Source organism: Chelonia mydas, chromosome 2, assembly GCF_015237465.2.
Source record: "Chelonia mydas isolate rCheMyd1 chromosome 2, rCheMyd1.pri.v2, whole genome shotgun sequence".
In the NCBI taxonomy this organism is placed as follows: domain Eukaryota; kingdom Metazoa; phylum Chordata; order Testudines; family Cheloniidae; genus Chelonia; species Chelonia mydas.
The window spans coordinates 226,145,331-226,170,964 of NC_057850.1; the positions used below are offsets into that span (position 1 = coordinate 226,145,331).

The 25,634-nt window shown below is 40.8% G+C and overlaps 1 protein-coding gene across 4 annotated transcripts in view; it reads right to left on the reverse strand.

The window, feature by feature from the left end:
• Positions 1 to 1,913: 1,913 nt before the first annotated feature.
• PIP4K2A (phosphatidylinositol-5-phosphate 4-kinase type 2 alpha) overlaps positions 1,914 to 25,634 on the reverse strand; it is a 192,367-nt gene continuing 168,646 nt past the window's right edge. For all 4 annotated transcript variants that reach the window (XM_007058472.4, XM_037890842.2, XM_037890843.2 and 1 more), the window contains 4 exons: positions 15,254 to 15,367; positions 7,828 to 8,071; positions 6,011 to 6,114; positions 1,914 to 3,734 (listed from right to left, as the gene is read on the reverse strand). In XM_007058472.4, the coding sequence (XP_007058534.2) occupies positions 3,654 to 3,734; positions 6,011 to 6,114; positions 7,828 to 8,071; positions 15,254 to 15,367 (543 nt within the window). In that variant the 3' untranslated portion in view covers positions 1,914 to 3,653. The remainder of the gene's footprint in view (positions 3,735 to 6,010; positions 6,115 to 7,827; positions 8,072 to 15,253; positions 15,368 to 25,634) is intronic.

Sequence of the window (25,634 nt, forward strand, 5' to 3'; positions counted from 1 at the left end):
CTGGAGTAACTGGACTGAAGCCTCTATTCTATAGGCAACCCTTCTAGGGACCTATAAAGGGCTTGAATGTATGATACTTCTTGGAAAGACCAGCTGGATGAAGTCCAGAAGCTCTGGAGAAAGAGTGTAAAGCACCACTTAGAAGTAATGGAAAAGGCCCTGACTGTTCAGTATTTAATTGAAAAGTCTGTTGAAGTAACCTCATTGAGGCAAGGACTGTTTCTTTCTGTGTAGTTGGATAGCCAGTAGATTCCTCACTGTAGATGCTAGTACTATAAGGAACTAGTGCCTTTCACCATTGGGTGCAAATCTTATTGCATGTTGCCAGTGAAATTACATTTGGAGGTCTCCTCCCACAGAACAGCTATGAGTCCACTTTCGAAAACTAGCACACAATTTGGCCCAGCTGGCACCCTGCTCAAGAGATGGGTGTTAAAATACAGGTTAGAACTGAGGCACAATCTCAGAGCTGGCTGGGGACACTTGCATACCACCTTCCCATACTAGTTGGGCTCTAGCCTGTGCTGCGCTTCTTTGAGCACCAAATTCACATTAAAAACCAAACACTTGTAGGAGGGACTATGTCAAGGGCATGTGCAGAGGTGTTAGTGGGGACCCAGCAGGGCCTGTGATGACTGGAGAGTACATTAAGACGCTGACTGGATCACTAGAGAGCTGATCCTCTCCTCTCTCTCCCCTCCTGCTTTTAAGATGACTATGTTACAAGAGTTGTTCCCTAAGAAGAAAATGAACAACTTCTACCATGTACATTCTTTGGGTAAAAGGCTCATTATATTGTTATAGTTCCACGATAAAAGAAGGAAATTCAAACAGAAAATAATATTAAAACAACATTAAGACTCCCAGTCAAAATGGAAGAAAGGACAGCGTGAATTAGACTTGGGCTCTGGCATTGTCATCCCAAGAGTATTGTTAAAGAAACACAGCACAGGCAACATCATGTGCGGACAGCGCTGACAATCAAAGCACTGTAATGCCAGAACACAAAGGGTTTTTTGGTCTACAAACTCCAGAATTATTCTATCCTGCTTCTGAGTACTTTTTAATAACTGATTTGGTTGAGGGTGTTATATTATTTGCCAATCCCCTCTTTCAGTAAGCCACTGTGGAGGAAGTTTCAATTTTGTACTAAACCTTAATATTACTCCATAGAATTGCTACTAACAAATTTTCATATCTGCTCTCAGAGCACAGGTTGAGTTACCTAAGAAATTACATTCAAGCACGAAGAGACAAAGGCAAAAACCTTCAAGCCACTTGGAGCAAATATGGAAAAAAAAAAGAGGCTGTAAGTCTAATGAAAAATCTTCAGTTTCATATTTTTCTTTGATACACACATTTGAATTACACGTTCGCTTTAGTATCCAAAATTCAATCTACAAGTGATCAAACCTGCGGTCGAAACACAGGGACAAAGGATTTACCTAGTGAGTCATCAAAGTGCTTTATTTTATAAAGCCCTGCTCATGTCTGGAGTGTAGTCTTAGCACTAGGAGATACAATGTGAATCTTCCTTACCCTGGCCAAATAAACAGTTTATCAGAAATAAGGAGTGACAAAGACTGTTACAGACAGAAAACGCTTTGAGGTAAGCTTCTAAAAAGCAAACACTAATTAGCCACAATTAAGTATTTACTCAGATCATGTATGTGTACCTTGTTTTACTTCAGGGCCTCTCTGCAGTCTCATAACTTTAGGAGCCACAGTATACTTCAGAAAAGGAACATTCATGAGATGCCACAGTTAACTGGGGTCATGAAGAGGGGACAAAAAAAAATCAAGCCACAGTATCAATGTATTTAAATACAATACAGAAGTGCACACATACATTATTACAGTGCTGTTAACATCCCTAAGTTAAGGGTAACAAAACCATGTTTTAAAAAAAAAAAAAATCAGTACACAGCAATAGGGATGGTATTGCCTTTGGCTGCCGAAGATTCAGTTCTGCTGCTTTTTTAATAGGTTTTTCTGAAGTAAACACTACATACATTATGCACGGTTGCAGTCTTAACAGCACTGACATTAAGTTATTGGAGAAGGCATCCTGGCACTCCTGGGTTTGTTAAGTTATAAGTTATGGTGGGAGGGTGGGAGTTTGTTTTCTAAATTGCCTATAAAAACAACTGTTTCAATGAAGAGCTTTAAAGGCACAGCTTTAGCACAGTGTATAAGTAGATAAACTTTAAGCATGTCTAATTTTGTGTCTCACTTTTTAAGCTTGGAACCTGTCAGAAAAAAATACAGGAAAGAAGGAAAGTAAATACAGTATCATTGTTTAAAATTTTTAACAGGTTAAACATGATCAGCACAGTTTTAGGCAATGTTTTATACAACCAAATTTGGGAAGTACTAAAACAAGTCATTTAAGATAAAGAACATTTGAAAAAAAACCCCTCAAAAACAACCTTTCTCCGTTTATTGTAAAGGAGACTCTACCGTGGAGGCGAATGAGACATTACTTTAGTACACTTCTGCAAGTTACACCTCGAGAGATGACAAAAATTACTTCATCTGTACTGCAAAATAACTTTACATGTAAACTTTAAAATCACATACTGTACACAAACACTGAAATTCAAAAGTATCCCTGTTTTCCTAATAATGTAAACAGTAAAATTCAGGATTGATTTTTAGAGGGATAATTTATAATAAAATACCACTGTTTAAACAGTACAATATAAGCATTTAAAATTCGGATTCTCATTAGATTAGAGGAGAATGGAGATTTCTATCACTCTGCTCACCTTCCTGGGCTGGAAGATGTAGTTACTATTGCCCAAAACTATGCACTTCTTCAAATAAGCTTTTTTCCCCCTTGTAGCATTATTAGCTCATATATTGCAAGAATATAACAGTATAACAATGAAAAAAAATCAGGTAATAAAAGTGAAATAAACAGGTTTTCCTCCTGACAAATTCACTATAGCAAAAACATATATGCAGCATGAATATGGCTTTAGCTCTTTGTAAAACAAGAGACATTAGCTCTTGGACTCTTGGGAGTCTGGACTTCCTGATGCAATGTGTGGATGGGGAAAGAAAAAAAAAAAGCAATGGAGCTAACAGAAAAGCTTCCAGCACCAAGGGTTTAATGTTGCTGCTATTTTTAAGGAGTGCCAGCGTGCAGGGTATAAGTGTAACATTCGCAGTAAAGGTTTTTTTATTATTATCATTATCATCATCATCATGAATACTGTCTTGCATCCTTTCATTCAAAAAATAAACTGATCCACAGTTTACAATTTGATACCAATATTGTAGATTTAACATGCATTTACTCCTCTCCCACCCTCACACCTCTGCTCATTCATTCCATTTCAGCTAGTAGCATCGGAGTGTTGCCATTGCAATGCACTCTGAGTCAAGCTGATCTTTTCAATTAATTAATTTATATATATATATTTTTGCACACACAAAAAAAGTCAGAAATAGCTAGAACTATGCTGGGAATATCAGGCAGCTGTTAAAGCGAGTATTCCACCCCAAATTATTCATCTTTGCCAGCAGATGTAAACAAGGGGGTTGCTTTCTGCAAGATGAGCACGTCTCTGAGTTCCTTTCTTTTCCCTACACTTGTAGCCACCGATGCTGTCCCCAGGTCTTGTGTCTGTCCTATGTCACATGATAGGTTACGTCAAGATGTTGGCAATAAAGTCCAAGAAGCGCTTTGAATACTGTTCAGGGTTAACGGTTGAAATCTCTGCACCTGCCTATACAGGGGAGAAGTAAAAAGGGGAGGAAAAGCAGTTTTAATTGAATATTTTTGTCTGGAAACCATTCCTTAAAACTCCCTTGCCATTTTCAGTCCCAGGTCCCAATCCTGCAAACAGGATAGCAGACAAAGGTAGTAAATCCCATGCAGAATCCCATGTGGTTTGACACTGGAGTAACTGTACTCACTGGCATAATGACAGGAGCAGTCTCCTCCTTTTAAAAATGTAACATTCTCTCTACCCTAACTACCCCTCTGAAACCTTTAAGCTCCCTTGTAATTTCTAGCATTTAATTACCATGATACAGACAGAATCATCAGGTTTTCTTCAAACAGGTATCTTCAGATGGAAGATGACTCCAGATTAGAACGGACATCTAGTAATCACTGTTTGTTAATATATGGCAATCTGATAGGGTTTTTTATCTTGAAAAGGCAAATCAGACTATTTTTGGATTGGGTGATAACAATAACTAATAATTTTGCACTTCTATATAAGCTTAAATCCTGACTAAATTGAAGTCAATGGCAAAACTCCCATTGACTTCAATGGAACCAAGATTTCACGCACAGTAGTTTTCATCTCAGGTTTTCAAAGCCCTTGACATAGATGGGGAAAACTTGAGGCAGTGAATGGAAAGAGTCCCATTGACTTCAATAAAAGTTGGATCAGGACTTGAGCAGTGAAACTGAATACACATTAACTGTTGTCCAATGAAGAAAGTAAAAAAAAAAACGGCTTCCAAAAGAGAAAAATACATTTCATAATCTCTTTCAGTTTTTGTAATCCTAGGCATTGCTTGCAATGATAGTAGATAAAATATTTCAGAGAGAAGCGAGTGGGTATTTTAAAAGATGATTCAATTTAAATCTTGTTAGTAATCATCAGCTGATGACTGTACAAAGGCTGCCTCCACTTTCAGATGCGTTTATAGTGTATGACAGAAATGATCTTTATAATTTCATAACTGGGATTTATTGCTGAGAATTCTAAAGCAACTGATACTATCAACAATGATGTTCTCCAGTTTTTGTTTTTTATAAAAAGGATAGCTAAGTGCCCGATATGGCAAATACTTACTGTATGTGTGCATTTTTACTCACATGAGCAGTCTCACTGAGTATTCAACAGGACCGCTCAGCTGGACAAAGTTACTCATGTTTACAGGATCAAGACCTAAAATGGTGGCCCACAGTGACAGAATCATAGAGATGTAGGGCTGGAAGGGACCTTGGGAAGTCATCAAGTCCAGCTCCCTGTGCTGTGGCAGGACCAAGTAAACAGACTATCCTTCACAGGAGTTTGTCCAACCTATTTTTAAAAACTTCCCGTGGTGGGGATTCCACAACCTCCCTTGAAAGCTTATTCCAGAGCTTAACTACCTTTACAGTCAAATAGTGATAGTCATATTGCCTTGTCTGTATTTACAACACCACATATCCTTCAGACAAGGGATTTTAAGGTAGTAAAGCAATACATTTGAGTTTTGATGCTTCTCCCCCCCCCCCCAACTGTATTTTACTAAAAGCCTTACAAAGTAAACCATATTATACATTTTGGAGTAAACTCTTAGCAGATTGGGCCAACAAATGCATAACATAGTCATTACGTTCTTTATCATTCAATATAATTCATAAGTGACTTCTGTGGCGCTGCATATGAGCATAAGGGTCTTCCATACAGATGTTTGTAGGATCAAGGCCTAAATGAAGACTTCCGCACTCAGAGTTCTCTTTATATTGAACCATTTAAAAAAAAAAAGAGAGATGAATGACTTCTAGGTAAAACCACTGCTCAAATCAACAAAATATTAAAGGGTTCAGCTATTTTTTGTTAAAGATGTGCCTTGCTCTGTGGATCATTTGCAATAGTAAGAGGCTATTTCGCTCCTGAGATTTGCTCTTTAACTTGGTTACAAAGTTTTAAGTGTCGGCTATTTTGAAAAATAATTCAGTACACTATAAATTATGTATTTATCTGCATCTGGCATAGTATTTTTAAGATTCTTTCCTAATACAATCACAGGGTGAAAAAGAGTTTTCACTTTATAGGACTTTGAGACTACAGGGTGTGGGGGGGAAAGGCTATTTAATGTGCAACAATCACTTTCTAGTTTTGTATCGCAGTTATTTAAAAATTTAATTAACAAAATTAAAAAGAAAACTTGACTTATTCTGCATCCTTCCATAAATCCCCAAAACTATGCTACAGCTAGGCATTAAATAGCAAATATTCAGAAGCAGCAATGGAATTAGAGAAAAACAGATACTTACACCATGTTTAACAGTTTTTGCAGCATGGGCAGCTTTCTTTTTTGCATCATAATGAGTAAGAATGTCAATAATGGCCATAAAGTATACCTCCTTCCTAGGTGCATCTGCAGAATGACAAATGTATTGCAGTCAGAATGACTTTACAAGTGTTTTTATCAAGATTCTTTCTTTTGACATGTGACCAAAACGAAGTCAAACTTCAGGAAAGGGAGAAAGCTCAGTCAGAGCTTTAGGTGTTTAAAGAGCGTAGGCTCAGGCCCTTTTTATTTCTAGTTTAGCTGCATTCATACATATGAAATAAAAGATAATGCAAAGTGCAACACTAGTAGACATAAGCCAATATTCCTTGTTAAAACCAACATGCATTTTCATTTCATCCACAATTATTTCTGAGATATAAATATGGAAAAATGGCCAAGTGCACCTCTACCCCGATATAACACGGGTTCGCATACAACGCGGTAAAGCAGGCCTCCCCCCGGCCAGGGTCTGCGAGGCAGGAGCTGTGGGGGGGCACTTTTGGGGGGGCCCACAGGCCCAGAGTGGCTCGGGTGATTAGCAGGGGGCCAGGAGCAGCCCGCTCTGCTTCCCTCACCCCAGCCCCAGCTGTGTCGCTCGGGGGAAGGGAACCCCTCCTGCACTCCCCGGCAGCGGCAGAAGCGGAACAACGTGGCCCCAGCCCGCTCCACTCTGCCAGCTCTCAGCTGCAGCGCTCTGCTTCCTGCCACCGGTGAGCGTCCTTTCCCCAGCCTCCCTGCACTCACCGGCGGCGGGAAGTGGAGCGGAGCGGGCTGGGGCCACGTGGCTCTGCTTCCTGCCACTGTCGGTGAGTGCCTGTCAGAGGGTAGGGGTGTGGATAGGGGTCGGGGCAGTCAGGGGACAGGGACTGGGTAGGGGGTGGGGTCCTGGGGCTGATTAGGGACAGGGGTCTCTGCAGGGGGCGGTCAGGGGACAAGGAGCAGAGGGACCAAAGCAAGTTCAATATAACAGTTTCACTTATAACGCGGTAAGATTTTTTGGCTCCTGTGGACCGCGTTACATCGGGGTAGAGGTGTATATACAGTATATATTTTGTGGACAGTGCTTGTGTTTCAACAATTAAGATCACATTTCATTTATGAATGGTAAAAAATGGATTTACCAATATGTTTACAAAGCAGGGACTCGATGGAAAGCAGATACTCTGTCTGCTTTGAACAATCCATGGTAACTTTAAATAGAAAGCATGCCTGCTCAGTGCTATGGACTACCCTAAAGCTCACTTGCTTCTTATGCAAAACAGTCTTCTGGATGAGATTTTCTTATACGTAGTACAAAACTGGGCTCAAAGTCTACAAATATTTTTTAGAAGTAAAGAAGTCTTTGAGATATAGGTCAAAGCAGTGATTTGCTCCTTTTTCTGAACCACTGCTAACAGTACTGGCTTATCTATCAGCGTAAAAAACAGTTATGTACAGCAAATAGATTTCCACCCCTCCTCACAAAGGAGCTTTTCTCCTGGATTCTAAGACACACAGGATGCAGCAGTGTAAACAGCTGAGCAAGTACATTAGCTGCTTGGGCTGTACATAAACTGTTTTACTGTGTTTCCAGACATTACAATAGCCAAGAAATAAATTATATTAAGTATCATAGCCAAGCAATATAGGTGCCTTCAACTTTCTGTTGCACCAAAAATGAACTAATTTCCTTTTTTACAGAATGGATTATATTGTGCAATATAATTTTGCCTTTATGTGGTTATGAAGGCTTTGAGATTTTGATGCAAAAATAAAAACATCTCATACATAAAAAATATTCACAGCAATACTGCTTACTTTCATGGCATTTTATTCCATAAACATCAATGGCTGGATCAAATTCCCCTGGAGCCAAAGGCTGTGAGCTGTTCAGTGTATTTCCTGGACTGTCTGGAGGCGTTCCAACAGGGTGGGTCCCATCACTTTCCCCTTCATCTTCTCCATCATTTTCCTCACACTCTACCTCTTCCTGTTCAGCTCTCTCAACATCATGAATTCCAAGCAGCAAGCTGTAGTCCATGAGTTTTAACTGAGCAAGGAACTAGAAGGTGATAATAAGCAATGTCAATATCACAGTGAAGTCAGATCTGACTGTGAACATAGGAAAGTATGTAAAGATAAATGTCTATAAAGAAGAGCAAATATCTCTAATAGAGGGTGGCTGGGATAGGGGCTAAGACTGGATTTAAAATAAGGGATATCTTCAGGATTGTTATGCCAGGTACAGAGGGAACAACCTGAAGTGTGGGAAGAGGCAGTGGGAGTAGATGAAAATGTCCATTTTAAATGTATTTTATTATTTTGCTATCTGAAACTCACTATTACACATTATAACATCATTAGCATTGAGGGCTCCAGGGAGATCAGGGACACAGATGCTGTAGATCAACACTAAGATGCACAAGCAGAGTCGTTCTGGGCACCTTGCACAATGCCTGTATCATGCTTTTCTGTAGTCACTCTCATAAGCACCCACAATTATTAGCTGTCAGAAACAGTAACCCCGATAATGTCACGGCAAACCTGGTGGCTGAACTTTGTGACTTTGTCCTCACCCATAACTATTTCACATTTGGGGACAATTTATACCTTCAAATCAGCGGCACTGCTATGGGTACCCGCATGGCCCCACAGTATGCCAACATTTTTATGGCTGACTTAGGACAATGCTTCCTCAGCTCTTGTCCCCTAATGTTCCTACTCTACTTGCGCTACGTTGATGACATCATCATCATCTGGACCCATGGAAAAGAAGCCCTTGAGGAATTCCACCATGATTTCAACAATTTCCATCCCACCATCAACCTCAGCCTGGAGCAGAACACAAAAGAGATCCACTCCCTGGACACTACGGTGCTAATAAGTGATGGTCACATAAACACCACCCACCCACCACCCTACACCACCCACCGGAAACCTACTGACCGCTATTCCTACCTACATGCCTCCAACTTTCATCCAGACCACACCACACGATCCATTGTCTACAGCCAAGCTCTACGATACCACCGCATTTGCTCCAACCCCTCAGACAGAGACAAACATCTACAAGATCTCTATCAAGCTTTCTTACAACTAAAATACCCACCTGCTGAAGTGAAGAAACAGATGGACAGAGCCAGAAAAGTAGCCAGAAGTTACCCACTACAGGACAGGCCCAACAAAGGAAGTAACAGAACGCCACTAGCCATCACCTTCAGCCCCAAACTAAAACCTCTCCAACGCATCATCAAGGATCTACAACCTATCCTGAAGGACGACCCATCACTCTCACAGATCTTGGGAGACAGGCCAGTCCTTGCTTACAGACAGCCCCCGCAACCTGAAGCAAATACTCACCAGGAACCACACATCACACAACAGAACCACTAACCCAGGAACCTATCCTTGCAACGAAGCCCGTTGCCAACTGTGTCCACATATCTATTCAGGGGACACCATCATAGGGCCTAATCACATCAGCCACACTGTCAGAGGCTCGTTCACCTGCACATCTACCGATGTGATATATGCCATCATGTGCCAGCAATGCCCCTCTGCCATGTACATTGGTCAAACTGGACAGTCTCTATGTAAAAGAATAAATAGACACAAATCAGACGTCAAGAATTATGACATTCAAAGACCAGTTGGAGAACACTTCAGTCTCTTTGGTCACTCGATTACAGACCTAAAAGTTGCAATTCTTCAACAAAAAAACTTCAAAAACAGACTCCAGTGAGAGACTGCTGAATTGGAATTAATTTGCAAACTGGATACAATTAACTTAGGCTTGAATAGAGACTGGGAGTGGATGGGTCATTACACAAAGTAAATTATTTCCCCATGTTTATTCCCCCCCTCCACCCCCCACTGTTCCTCAGACGTTCTTGTCAACTGCTGGAAATGGCCCACCTTGATTATCACTACAAAAGGTCACCCCCCCCCCCCCCGCTGGTAATTGCTCACCTTAAGTGATCACTCTCATTACAGTGTGTATGGTAACACCCATTGTTTCATGTTCTCTATGTATATAAATCTGCTCACTGTATTTTCCACTGCATGCATATGAAGTGAGCTGTAGCTCACGAAAGCTTATGCTCAAATAAATTTGTTAGTCTCTAAGGTGCCACAAGTACTCCTTTTCTTTTTAGATAATACCACGTTATCAGCTGTCTTTTGTTTCATAGGATAGTTCATTACGGCCTGACCACAACATTCCTTTCCCTTTGGACTTACAGGCACAATTCAAGAATCACAGAGAGAAATGTGTTAAATGCTGTGTCCACTGAAAGTGGACAATGTAGCTTTTGGACCTACAGTTTGCTAAGTTCTACATAGCGTAGGACTAGAACCAGGTGACATTCTCTTCATGACCACCAACCTGAGTGGCTCACAATCTAAATGAAACATTAACATACTAGTTTTCGTATTTTTCAGTAGAGATGGAGAATGAGAGGCATATGTTGCATGGAAGAGGAAGTCAACAGTGGAAAGCAAGGTGAAAAAAATGGGTTTGAGGAAAAAATTGAAGGAGAACGAAGACACCTGCCATACAGGAAGATATGAGGGTATCTTGTAGAGGCAGACCCACCATGACTCCAGCTCCCTCTCAACTGCCTGTGGCTTGAGATGGCGCATCACATCATCTGTTAGCTGAACCATGCAGCTTGCTACACCTCACTTTCTTGTACCTTTTTTCTTTTAGTTTGTTCTTCGTTTTTTATATATATATATATATATATATATATATATATTTTATTAGCATGAGTTCATGCTTTGAGCAAGTTTTCTGCCCTCTTTTCTTGTTTGCCCATTTTGGACTCTTGGTTTTTTTTCCCCCCAGGCCACATTCCTGGCCTCCAGTGCAGGTTATGCCCTATATCCTGGGCTTCAATCCTTGCCAGACCTGCCACGGATCCTTTCCCCTCAGCCACGGAAATTCAAGCTGCCTCTGCTGTTTGGGAGAAACCCATATTCCCTTTAAATGTAAAATATGTTTAGGATTTGAAAACAGATCTGAAAAATTGAGGGAGGACAGACGAACTCCTACTCATGGAGCACTCTGAGCTCCACAGGGTCCAAGTCTCCACCTGGTACATCGGGTCTACCAATCACCTCTGCTTCTGCAGTGAGCAAAGATCCTGGAGGCTCAGGGATATTCCCCAGACCTTCCAAGAAGAAAATACTTCATTCTCTGAAACAAGAAAAGAAAAGAAACTACAAGAAACGAAATGAAACGAAAAGACATCTCCTTGATCTGGGTCTCAGGAGACCATGACCCAATATGGAGCTGAGGCTCCCATCCCGCTGGTACTATGACCACAGTATCGGACTAAGACCACCACATCACGTACCAAAAAGCCATCTAGCACAGCACTGACATCGGCACCTGACTTGTACCTCCAAAAGCCAGAACCCAGGGCAAAGTCCTTATTGGTACCAACTTCCATAGCCAGAAGCAAAAAACATACTGTACCTATTTAGGTGCAGTTTCCGGGACCACCTAATATTTTACTGCATCCAGGCTCTTATCTCATGAGAACCTCCAAATCACCATTATGAAGAGGTAATGAGAAGTACTCCCTGCTGATACTGACCCAACTTCATGAAACCTACTTACCCTCTGTCCATTTCTTCAACAGTGACTCACCCTTCCGTACCAACACAGTCCCTCTGCAGACTTTTTGAGGACTCCAAGAGATACTTCCAGCTGTTACTGTAACGACTTTCTCCAACATGGCTTCACCAGCCTCCCTTTCTAACCTCAGTACCATTCAACTGCAGGTCTCTTCCCAGGGCTAGGTACTGACCTAACCACCAATACAGACTCACCTCTGCCCCAAGGATATAAGGGATGACACCTCATCTGACTCAGAGGTATCTGTACTTGGTTCCTCCACCTTCCAACCTCCCTCCCTAGAAATTCACACTGAAGAAGGAGCTCATAGCAGGAAGTATGCCCTGATACCATGGCAAGGACAATCTTGCACCATTCCCTTATGCCCCACCAGAATGGGCTTGCTGCAATGGTGTTCAACCTGTGGTCAGACTATGTCTAAAGGGTCCACAAAAGACCGTCATTACCATAAAACAGTGGTTTTCAATCTGTGGTTTGTGGACCCTTCGAGGTCTGCAGACTATGTGTGAGATTTCAAAGGAGTCTGCACCTCCATTCAAAATTTTTTAGGGGTCTGCAAATCAAAAAAGGTTCAAAACCACAGGCTTACTGGAATCACTTTCTACAGGGAGCCATCTCGAAAGAGGTCATTCATGTCAGGAACATCAACCGACACCCGTAGATCTTGCCCCATGGATACATCCTCCAGAGCAGGAACTAGTGGAAGAGGAAAAAACTCCACCTTCTAAAAAACCCCTCCTCATCAACAGACAAGGCTGTCATGCCTCCCCTGCCATTCTATCCCGATTACTTCAAGGCCTTTCAAGAACTCATAAAAAGGGTAACAGATACCTTACAAGTCCCATTAGAGGAGATTCAGGGAACACAACACACCTTGTTCAATATCCTTCATTCACTTCCTCAGGGCAAGATTGCCTTGCCTATCAATGACTCTTTGCTTACTCCAACACACATAATGTGGCAAACTCCAACCACTGTCCCACATGTGTAAACGAGCCAACTCCCCCCCCACCTCCAGAGGCTCAGTATTTCTTTCCTCACACCCTACTCCCAACTCTCTGATAGTGGAGCTATTTGAACAGAACAGGTAATGTCAGTCCCGTTCAACACCATCTGATAAGGAGCGAAAACAGTTGGACCTTCTGGGCTGTAAAATCGTCTCTCCCATTTCTTGCCTTCCTGGGAGCTCATCACCTCAGACAGATGGTTCCTAGAAGTAATTTCCACTGGCTATTCCATCCAGTTCAGCTCCTTACCATCTACCAGCACCTTTCATGCCCCTCTTCAGGGACCCCTCTCATGAAGACCTATAGAAACACTGAAAAGGGAGAAATGACAAGATTTGTCAAGATCCTGGTTGTGAGGAGAGAAGGAAAAGGAGGAATCAAAGATAATACCATGATTGCATGCTCAAGTGACAGGGAGGAGGATAAAGTTGTCAATGTTGCTGAAAAAAGGGAGCAGGAGGAAGGACTAGGGGGAAGTTTAAGGAAGTGACAGAATATCCATGAGGTGATGCTAGCAACAGGAAGAGATGTGAGCCTGGAGAGAGGGGGAGAAGTGGATTTGAGTGTTAACACAGAGGTGATGAGATACCACAGGAGTGGATGAGGTCAGTTGCAGGAGGAGGGGACCAAGGACAGATCTTTGAGAAACCCCAACAAAGAAAAAGGATTGAGCTATTGATGGTCAGGCTGAAAGAGCAACCAGGAAGGTAACAGTAGAATCAGGAAAGGACAGTTTTAATGGACTCTCACAGAGGGTCTCAATAAGAAGTGTAAAAAGGCAGCAGAAATTGAAGAAACTCAGCATGGAGAAGAGATCCTCATACTTTTAAGGGAAGAAGAGTTCCTTAGTGTCTTTTGTGGGGACAGTTTCAGTAGCCTGAGAAGCCAGAGAGGTGGGAATTTAATAGGGAACTTGATTAGAGGACATCAATACAATAGGAACAAACAGCTGGCTCAAGGAGTTTGGAAATTAAGGGGAGGTGGAATGTAAATTCATAGTTACAGAGAAGTGGGGTCAGTACTCACTGAGAAAGGGGGAAAGCTAAACTGTACAGCCTGAAGACCGTTACACTTTGTGTATTTAACTGTAAATATTGTGGAATAAAATTTTATTATAAGTTATTCATTTGTTTAAAATATATTCTCAAACTTGAGAGTTTATGCATTGGGTAGAAATTGCACTCACTTTTTTGAGCAGTTAAGCAGAACTGCCAATCTAAATAAGAACAGGGTAACTGATAAAAAAAAAATAAGGTTAAATTTTGTTCTCCCATTATTGGGATCAGATGTCAAGTCACTTCACCATAGTTGTCTGCATACAAATTTAATGATCCTTCTGTATGGATTTCAAAACTGTGTAAACACTATAAAAGTCACTCAGAATATGACTAAGACTGACCTTCTGAAGTCTGCCATCCTATTTAAAATCTAGTAAATGAAAGCTATGTAGCAGACCACACTCAGTCCATATTTTGGAGATAAAACAGCTACTGTATTCATTGCATTTCTTTACATCTTGTGTGCAAAATTTAGTCAGTGAAAATGTTACATTCTTAAAGAAAGGCTCAAGAACTTAAGTCTAAAATTTGACCTATCCTAAAGATGCTAAAAATTGGAGGACAAATCCTTTGGATTAATATATTTTATAGAAAATTATATATACACATGACTATAGGAATGTGCATGAATTATATTAAAATCTACCACCCCATTGATGAGAAATTAACCTACAGACCATTCTGTAAATGTTACACAAAAAATATTCTGTGCTGCTTTGCAACAGCTTTTAACTGATATTAGCACAGCTCTGGGATTTGTGTTTATCAGACAATTACGTCAATGTTCAAAAAAAGGTCAATATAAAAAGCTGAAGGCCCTGTTAAACCTGAGTTATCAGTTCTATTCTAAAGATGGGGAAATACCTCTTAACTTTATTTGCTGAATAGATAGCTATGATAAAATTATTTTACTCTGAGCCAAATCAGTATTTTAAGAATTAGGATTAAAAAAATAGCACAAACCAGTATTTTTGTATTGAATGTTGACTATGTGTTCAATATAACCGAAGCACACAGTATTAGAATAATGAAAGGAAGTGTATACAAATACCTAAGGTACTCATACTACTGTAATTAGGATGGTATAAAACTACATGATTGACAGATAAACAGAACAACAGAGAATAAGCACAGGAATGGGAGTTGGGAGACCTGCGTTCTCTGCTGCTGACTCAATGTATGGCCTTGGTTAAGCCACAACTTCTCTGTGACTCAAGTTTCCCCATCTGTAAAATATAACTAACAATACTGAGCTCACTCCATGTGCTATTATGCCTGTAAAGCATTTTAAGTACAAGCACATCATCAGGACATGGGCAATGTATGACAACCATCTATGGCAGAAGGGATCTTTATTAAGTGATCACTCCTGAAACTTAGATTGTGTTTCATTTAAAGAAGTCTGTGCTGACAAGTTTATTTTTATCTAATTCATTTATGATTTATGAACTACAAAATTTTTTTTTACATAGCTGTACATATGACTTGCTGCACAGTGTGGTATAATTATATAAAAATTGAGCAGATTACATTCTTACCTCCACATCCTTTTTGAGCTTTTCAAGGAACACCTTTTTGTTGTTTTCATCAATATAAATCTTTTGGCCATCATTAATAAAATCATTGTCTTTGAATGTTGGCAGCTCTTTGGCCTAAAACAAATGCAAAACCCAAAACCAATTAATAAGAACCAGAACACAAATATGAGTACATTGAAATTGCTTCTTAAATCTGGATCCATAGAAAAAGGTTGCTCAGATCACAGCAGGACTGAATATACACAGCACCCCAAATGCAAGATGTCACTAATGACCAAAAGAGGGCACTAGTGAGCTATGACAATTGAAAGCACTGACACATCAAATGCAGATATGTAAAGCTTCATTCAGTGTAATCAAATACACCTGCATCATATTCACTTGTTCACGAATTGAACAGAATTCTAATTTGCTTTCACAATTCACCAATGTTTAGCTAATTACCGAACTCACTCTCAGTAAATTTAACTATGAAGGAACTATTATTCATCCAGTGGAACAGCTTCAATGGGAGAGGGAACCCCCCATCAGAATTCCATTACCCAAGTGGTTCGAGCACTCTCCTGATAGGTGTCGGAGACCCCTGTTCAAAACCTCTCTCCCCCTTCAGGCAGAGGGGGGAACTGAACCCAACTCTTCCATATCCCAGGTGAGTGCACTAACAACTAGTCTAAATATTATAAGGTGGGCAGTGGGAACAGCAGCACCACCTCCTTCTCCGATCACATTTTGAATCAGACCCAATCTAACAGGTAGCCCCGAGTGTGCCTAGTTGATTGGGCACCCTTCTACTTATCTTTCCCCAGTTTGTGGTCTGCCCTGGTGCTTAGATGAGAAGTAGCTGTTTGGACAGTGGAGTGAGGCAGCAATGTGCATGCCCAGAGGCTGAAGCTTAGACACCAAGAAAAAACTTTTACTGAGAAAATTTAGGCACTGAGTGAGTTTAGGCATCTATAGGGTTAGGAGTCAGCCTAGCATGAGTTTTTTGGATTGTACTGGTGCCTAAAACAGTAACTTAGGCACTTAAGTCTGGCATTTAGGTTCCTAAGCAACTTTGTGGATCTGAGCCTTTGTGACTAACTTCAGTAGAGCCAAGATTTCACCCCCAGTCTGCAAGTCTTTCTAGTGGGAGTAAATAATAGGGGGGGGGAGAACACCCCCCAATTTCCTAAAAAGCAAATAGAACCCCCGCCCCCAATAATTAACAACGGCCTACTGGAATGTTTCCTGTAGCTTCAAGAAAAATATGCCAACACATTGCTTATAAACCTTATTGAATACAGCACTTTCCAATGTACCACTTTATTTTGTTCTTCATAAACCCAAGAAGGAAAAGGTGACCTTGAGGTTCTTTTCCTCTATTCCCCGCTCCCACAGATACACAAAAAGGAAAGGATTCAAAGGGACAGTGTCATAGGCCCCAAAATTTAACCTACACACATTTTTATATACCCCTCTAATACTGAAAAACTCTTTTGCCTCCAAACAAAAGAGGGGATGGGATGCTGATTCCACAATAGCAACAAACTCCTTTCCTTGGGTTTGTTCATGTGGATTGTGTGTTATTCACCCTGGTGTGAACTACATAGTTGCCCTTGTACAGAAAATGACTCCCCCTTTCTGCATACCAAGAATATATTAAAAAAACCAAAGATTTTATATAGAGATAGGCCCAAACTGAACCCTTAGATCCCAACAACTGAACTTTGGGAAAGTTGAGCTTTGAACTTGGCAGCCTTTGGATACATTGCTTTCTGCCTTGTTAAAATGTCCTATAACTTTGTTCTAAGAGTCCCTCCCATTTTGTTTGGTTTTTTAAAAAAAAAGACATTTGAGAAGGAATTATAGGTTCCCATCCATCCATACCAGATTTCAGAGAGGAAAAATTCAGTCTGACGCACTCTGGTGTTTAACCCAAAGGCGTTAGGGTAGTATCTGGAAGGTTTCTTAGAAGCAAATAGTGGGTTGCTGTTTACTATAATGTGACAGCATACATCAATTATCTCCTTGGCCAGCTTGGATAAATAGTTTGGGATGGAAAAGAAGAAGAAAAAGCAGATAAAATATTCAGGACTAGCAGCTGTAAAGCTTATTGCTCTCCATCTAGGAAATTATCACATAACTCTGTAGGCTGACTTGGCAGATGGGGATGGAGGGACGCTGCCAAAGCCAGAAGGATCCAGTGAGTGGGATGTTTAAGACTGGAGGAAGGAGACTGATATAGAATTAGATGAAGACTTGAGACAAAGTAATGAAAAAATAAAAGCAACCAAACTCCCTTTCCTTCTAGCACAGAAGTCACTATAATCCTGATTTTAGAATATTGTTATATTTAGAAAGCCATAGCTAATTTAGAACAACACTTTTAACAAACAGGGACTATTAACACATTAAATAAATGCTACGGAAGCAGAGGAAGGATGGCCTTACAGTTAAGACCAAACTCAGTTCTGTGCTGTGCCACAGACTTCCTGAATGACACTGGGGGAGTCATTTAGGCCTTGTCTTGATGGGTTAAAAGGGGTGGGTCTTTCACTCAAGTTAGCATACCGTGACAGACAAGCCCTCAGAATGCTTATTTAAATACAGGCTAAAACATCTGAAGGCATATTAGCTATCCATGTCGTAGCCTAGGCATCCCTCCCCCTACTACAACACTGCCAATTCAATCATGTTTAAAGACATATTGGCTAACACAAATGAAAAACATATCCTTTTAGCCTTCAATACAAGGCCTTATGGGGAGATTTTCAAAGGCACATAGTGCAGGGAACAGTCCAACTCCCAGAGACTTTCAGTGGGAGTTGGGTATCTAACTTCTCTTTGTGCCTTTGAACGTCTCTCCTTAACCATTCTGTGCCTCAGTTCCCATCTTTAAATGTGGGATAACAACACTTCCCTACCTTACAGGGTTGCTGTTAAATCATTAATGCTTGTGAAGCACTGAGATGCTATGGTGATGAAAGCCATATAAATAACTAAATTCATAGATTAAACACCAAGTAAAACTATAAATGAGGTATTTAAAAAATAAGCAAACCCCCCCCCCCCCCCCAAACCCTAACAATGGCTAGGAAGACGAATAGCTGAGCACAATTTATAGGCACTTCAAATAAACCTGGAACAAATATATTTCATGCCAGTTGTCACATTGACCATGTATACGGTTTCTCTTGCCTGAACACTTAATTTCCTGTTCTTGGTATTTTTAAACCATAAGCTTTTTTAGCTGGGCCATGTCTTCCTATAGGTTTGTACAGAACTTAGCAAGATGGGGTACTGTTTTAACACAAAATTAGTATTAACCACCATTACCCCATCAACAAAGTTACTGAATTAATGTCCGTGAAAGTGATGGGTCATTACAGATTTAGGAATTTAAACAAAACAGATTAATTACTGGAATGGGGTTTTAACCATTATTTAAAAACCTATACTGTATGAAGTGATAGGCAAAGATTTAGGGACATGTGTGTTCTACCAGTGCACAAGGGCAATTGAAGTGGGTACCATTTAGACATGGGAAAAAGCACCTCCTCCTTTCATGTGACCATTTAAAACTCTATTCACATGAAAAATTACAGAGACTTTGCTTTAGTGAAATAATTGACAATTTTTGATGAAGTCTCAAATATTTCCAGTGAAGAAAAACCCTTGGTAGAGAAAGAACCACTGATACTGTAATTCATTATAATGAACATTCACTATCATTAAAGAACTAAATATTTGAAAAGCTGCACAGGAGATGAACACAACTACTCCTACTTAATTAATAATGGATTTCACTCTGAGCCTTTGCTCTCATTTTAATCCTCTGTTTAAGAATGCAAGAAGAGCATAGTGGATTTTACAAATAAATGTATGTGTTTCTAAAAGGCACATACTCATCCTTTCCACAATTCAAGTTGAATTTCTAAAGCCTTCGTTACATTTTCAGCAAAAACCTAAGGTTTTATCATGAGTGGGTCATTGTGGCACAGAGTTTCTCAGTGCAAAGGATAAAAAGCTTTTCCTGGCTAATCTTCACCTTTTCAGGAATATTAATTAAGTAGGTACATTGTTTAGAAATTAAGGCTACTAAATGATTAAAAAACAACATTAATTGCGGTTAATCACGAGATTAAAAAAGTCATGATTAATCGCAGTTTTAATTGCACTGTTAAACAATAATAGAATACCATTTATTTAAATATTTTGGATGTTTTCTACATTTTTATATATATTGATTTCAGTTACAACACAGAATACAAAATGTACAGTGCTCACTTTATATTATTTATTACAAATATTTGCACCATAAAAAAAATAAAAGAAATAGTATTTTTCAATTCACCTCATTCAAGTACTGTAGTGCAATCTCTATCGTGAAAGTGAAACTTAGAAATGTAGTTTTCCATAACTACACTTAAAAATAAAACAATGTAAAACTTTAGAGTCTACAGGTCCACCCAGTCCTACTTCTTGTTCAGCCAATTGCTAAGACACACAAGTTTGTTTACTTTTACAGGAGATAATGCTGCCCACTTCTTATTTACAATGTCACTTGAAAGTAAGAACAGGCGTTCGCATGGCACTGGTATAGCCGGTGTTTCAAGGTCTTTACATGCCAGATATGCTAAATATTATTATGCCCCTTCATGCTTTGACCACCATTCCAGAGAACATGCTGATTATGATCCAAAGCAGTGAGGACTGACAGACATTCATTTTCATCATCCGAGTCAGACGCCACGGACAGAAGGTTGATTTTCTTTTTTGGTGGTTCGTGTTCTGTAATTTCAGAATCGGAGTGTTGCTATTTTAAGACTTCTGGCAGATATGTTCCACACCTCGTCCCTCTCAGATTCTGGAAGGCACTTCAGATTCTTAAACCTTGGGTTGCGTGCTGTAGCTATTTTTAGAAATCTCATATTGGTACCTTCTTTGCATTTTGTCAAATCGGCAGTGGAAGTGTTCTTAAATTGAACAACATGTGCTGGGTCATCATCCGAGACTGCTATAACATGAAATATATGGCAGAATGCGGGTAAAACCATGGAGCAGGAGACATACAATTCTCCCCCAAGGAGTTCAGTCACAAATTTAATTAACGCACATTGAAATGTTAATTTATGCTGGTTTTATAGTAAACAATGTTCCTGGTCCATTTCTCATTGAAAGCTCATTAAATTTGCTGAAATTACAGAACAAAATGTAAAAAGTGAATTCTGGCCATTAACAAAACTTACCCAGATCTTTAATAAAAATCATTGTGTACTGAGTAATAAAACAATTGTACAATTTTAAAATAATGACAGGTTAATTCAATACCACTTGTACTTTTATGTAACATAAGACTCTGATTTTATAATATGCTTTCACAGTATCAATTTTAAAATACATTAGGGCCTTTTATAATATCCAGGTAAAGCTCAAGAGAAATGACTTAGCTGACCACATAATATATCAGATTCCTATTAACTATGAAAGTAGCAAATATGCAAGAAGTTTAATCTATAGTGCTTAAGATAATAGGTTTCAAATAAAATCTATTAATTCAGATATTAGAGGTTTTATATACCAAGATGCAAACATGTTTAGGTCTTAGAGGGCTTGATCCTGCCAAGTGATGTACATCCACAATTCCAATCAAAGGAACCAGGAACTGAAGGTGCTCTGTACTTTGCAGGATAGGGCCAAAGTGCATTTCTACTGGGAAGAGTGATTACTTAAAAATGGAATTGTGGAAACAGAGCTAAGCTGAATTTTTCATTCTCTTGCATCACCACCAATAATGAGAGCTCTGTAGGCCAAAATAGGACCTGAAGTACCCTAGTGCCACCCCATTCTCTTCAAATTATGGGCTCAGTGGTACAAGTCTAACATTGAAATATAGTAAGCAATTCTGCTTGTGATGAACACAAGGGAAAAGAATCCAATTCACACTCTTTTTAGCTGTGTGAACTGTAATGCTAAGAGGTGGAAAAAATACTGAAATCTAAATTGTCATTAAATTTAAAGTTATGACTCTAAATACACATAGGAGAAGATCTACCAAATATGAAGGTGCCATTTTTACATAATCACTTTTCAGACTTGATCAATAAAATGAAAATTAAAAGATCAGTTACTTATTTGTATAATTTTGTGCTAATAACTGCAGTATTTTTCACATGCATATGCAACAGAATTAGATAGTCAGTGCCAGAATCTGGATAACTAGTGAGTCATTTTCATTGCAATTCCTGTTTAATTTCCTAAAAAGTACATTTTCTGAGTTAAAAAAAACTATATACTTAAGGATATAAACAATGACTTGTGCCTCTTACCAACCCCAATGCTTGAGATCATTTAATTGTTTCTATATAGCCTTTTTGCATTTAATCAGAGAAAAATAATACAACATTTCCATGGTACTTTCTGAATGAACAAGAGTTTGTACCTAGGTGCAACAGGCCAAACTTTACCCTCTCTTTATTGCTGTTAAGTGCGCTGTCTGACAATTAGTTGTTGCCTTCCACTCCAAAGGGGGCTGGATTTCAATGCGCTGTATGCATATAGGGCCTCATGTTGCCCACACTTAGGCATGTGAGTAATTTTACTGACTTTGTGGACTATTCAAATGAGCAAAGTTACTCTCATGTCTAAATGTTTGCAGGATTGGGCCCATAGTTCGTCAACTGCTTTGGTTTCCAAGTTGTTATAAAGATGCTTGTTATCAGAAGATATGCATCAGCTTCATTTGCACATAATTTTCTTGTTCTATACATTAATTATAAATGTTAAGTAACTTCAGCCTTTGTTACTTTTGGCTGCTTTGCTACATTGTGTTCACTAAGGACAGAAGATTGTATCCTGAAAAAGAAATGCTGAGTATTAACTAAATATATTTTGAATGGTTTGGAGTGTCTTGGATGGGTTCTGCAGCTGGACAGAAGGGTCTGCACCAAACAATCATCATAGAGGAAAGTGGAATCATTTGGGCATTTGTCTGGGTTTTTTTTCAGGCTATTGGTTGTCACCACCAGCTGTGAATATGGAAAGTTGAATTTAAGATCTTGTCTGGATTGCTCTGTCTAAGAGGAGGGCTTTAGCAGCTGGGACAGGAAGTTGCAGACAGGTTAGGTAGTTGGGAGGCAACGACGGGCACTGCACGGATGAGTGCACTCCTTTTCAATACTCAGTGAAGTTAATTCAGGATGAGTTCTAATGGTTAACATTTTCCTGCAAGTTGAACGTGCAGGACTGAACATAGAAGTGCCCCTGTTTTATCAATTTTTAACTGAGCTGGACACCTGGAATAAATTAAAAACCACACTTGAATCCTTCTGATTTAACTGAGAATTATTTATTCGAGGTAACTTAACTGAAAAGCAACCATATAAGAAAATTCAAAATACCAGTTTACCACAAGCATACACGACATCAATTATAATTATGTGACACATCAAAGAAATATTTTAGGGAGATGAGGAAAAGACTATAAGCACCAATTTTAATGGAAAGTGATTGCATGGGTGGAAGAGAAAACGTACTTCTCTTTCAATAACTGGAGGTTCTTCAATATGTGTAGTCCCTATCTATATTCCACTGTGCATATGCATGTGCTCCATGCACCCGGAGTTGGAGAATTCTCACAAGCAGCGTCTGTTGGTCCTCTCACGTGCCCTTGCCCTCCTTGTGTTTCTGACTGAGGGCATAAAGGGTGGAGAGGACCAAACACCTCTCCAGTTCCTTCTCTACCACAAATCCAGTAAAGATCTGAAGCAGAGGGGAAAGAGGGCAGGTAGTAGAATACAGATAGGGACCATAAGTCTCAAAAAGCCTCCAGTTACTACAAGGTAAGTAACTTTCTCTTCTTCCATGCTGATCCCTGGGTGTATTCCAATATAGGTGACTGACAAGCCGTACTCAAGGAGGAGGAGGGTGCAGGGATGCTGACAGCAGAGCCATTTGGAGGACCATTGTCCCAAAGAATGTGTCAGCAAAGGAGTTCTGCACCTGAGCATACGGTCTCCTGAACATGTGGATGGAACTCCACATAGCTGCTCTGCAAATGTCAAGTACAGGCACTTTCTGAAGTGATGCCACTGAAGTTGCTTGTGCTCTTGTAAACTCCTGGAGGGATTCTGCGTGACTGCGCACCCACAGAAAACACCCCCGCCCCCCTCGACTTTCTGTGATTCCCTACAGAAAATGGCAGGGAAGTAAAGGGAAGCCACTTGCTGGGGGGGCGGGGGCGGCATGGGTGAACATGGGTGCAGTTTTTTGTGGGGGACTGCCTCCTCCAAACAGAGGCAAGGCATGGGGGGCACATGGGGTTACGTGCAACTGCCCCCTCCCCATTTCTGCAAGCGCAGAACTGCCCAACTGAAGGAGGCTGCCTATTGGCTCCGTTGACCCTGCAGCTGAATGCTGCCTTCTGGGTCCTAGTGCCAGTTCTCCACTTCTGCGTGCTGGGAGCCTTCCTGTTTTCTGTGCAACAGTGAGTGCCCGTGGTGGGGCTGGGGAAATGAGGGAAGAGAGGGTGGGGGAAAGAGGCAGTGGGGAAGGAAGTGGGGTGGAATAGGGCAGGGGGAGGGGAATGGAGAAAAGGGGATAAGGGAATCATGGGTGGAAGCGGGAGCCCGGCACGTGGCATCCCCTTGGCAGCAGCTGGGGCTCCTCTGTTAAGCAGACCTCTTAAACCCTCACGCTGACAAGCCCTACCGTCTCCCACACCTGGAGCCCTCTGATGAGCCCCACACACCCAGACCCCAACCCCACTGATTCCCAACCAGCTGCACCCAGACCCCCCACTGGGCCCCCTCCGAGCCCCAACCACCTTCACCTGGATCCCCTGCAGAGTCCCATTGCCCCTGCATCCAGAACTCCCCTAACGAGCCCCTGTGCAGTCAGATTTCCCACTGAGCTTGGATTCTGCTGGGCTGAGCCTGTACACCCACACCTGGTGCACCTGGCACAGAGCCCCAGAGTGTTTCTGGTGCAGGCCTGGCCCTTGCACTGTGTCAGGGTCAGATGCAGGTTCACAGCCGAGTCCCTGTACCAGGGGAGCTGGGGGCTTCAGGGTGATCTCCCACCTCAATGCAGCCAGCGGCCTGCACTCCCCACTGCCAGCTGGAGCCACATTTATTTACTGATAAATAAAATTTGCAGAATTTTGCAGAGTTTTAAAATATTGTGTGCATAATTTTTTGGCACAGAATTCCCTCAGGAGTATCTTGTAGAATAAGCCCTTACCCCATGAAAGGAAGAAAGATGCGACAACTGGCAAGAGAGAAGGATACAGTCTGAGCTTCATTTAGAGATAGTCTGGGAGGATATAGTTTGATCTTGGACTCATTCTACTATACCGAGAAGCAGTCTATGATTTTCTGACTGGTATTCTACTTTGCAGTCAGAAGGAAAGAGCACCTTGTATATCAAGGGAATGAAGTCTCAGTTTCAGAAAAACACTGGTAAGTGGACTAATTGGTTTATGGGAAATTCTGAAACTACCTTGGGGGTGAATTTTGAATGTAGTCATGAAGAGACTGTCCTTATGGAATACAGTGTATGGCAGATCCTTCATTAGTGCTCTCAACTGACCTACTCTGCTGGCTGAGGTGATGGCCACAAGGAATGCAACTTTCATCGATACATGAGACAGGGTGCAGCTAATGGTTTGAAGGAACACTTAGTGAGTGCTGAAAGTACAAGGTTCAAATCCAACGAGGAGTAGGCTTCTTTCTTGGTGGGAAGATTCTGATTAGGCCCTTCAAGAATCTGTTAGTCAACGGGCGAGTGAAAACTGAATAACCATCTGATGGTGGATGGTTCGCACTGATTGCTGCCAATTGGACTCATACAAAACTAAGGGAGAACCCAGTCATTTTGAGAGAAAGAAGACAGTCCAAAATAAGAGGAATATCTGCTGACTCAGGAGATGTATGTTTCTGCTGTGCCCAAATGGAAAAACATTTCCACCTGGCAGAATAGCATTTCCTAGTAGACTCTTTTATGCTATTATTAAGAATGCTTTGTATGTCCTCAGAGCAGGAGCCTTCTAGGGTTGATGTCTATCCAAAAACCAAGCCAGAAGTGTTTTGGGGTTGGGAGGCTGCATCGTGCTCTTCTGGGTCAAGATAATTGGGAAAGGACTGGGTGCTGATTGGGGGACAAGATGACATTTGCGAACCAAAACTGTCTGGGCCTATTGGGGGCAATGAGGATGATTCATGACTTGTCATGATGAATCTTCCGTAAGACCAGAGGTAGGAAGGGAATGCCCATACATACCTGATGAGGATCCTTCCATCATATTAGAGATGTTACTCAAGAAGGAACTGTCCCTGTGGTATTCAGGCTTTTTTGGTTGGTGAGTATGCTGTTTAGAGCCATGCCTGAAGGTAACAAAGGTGGC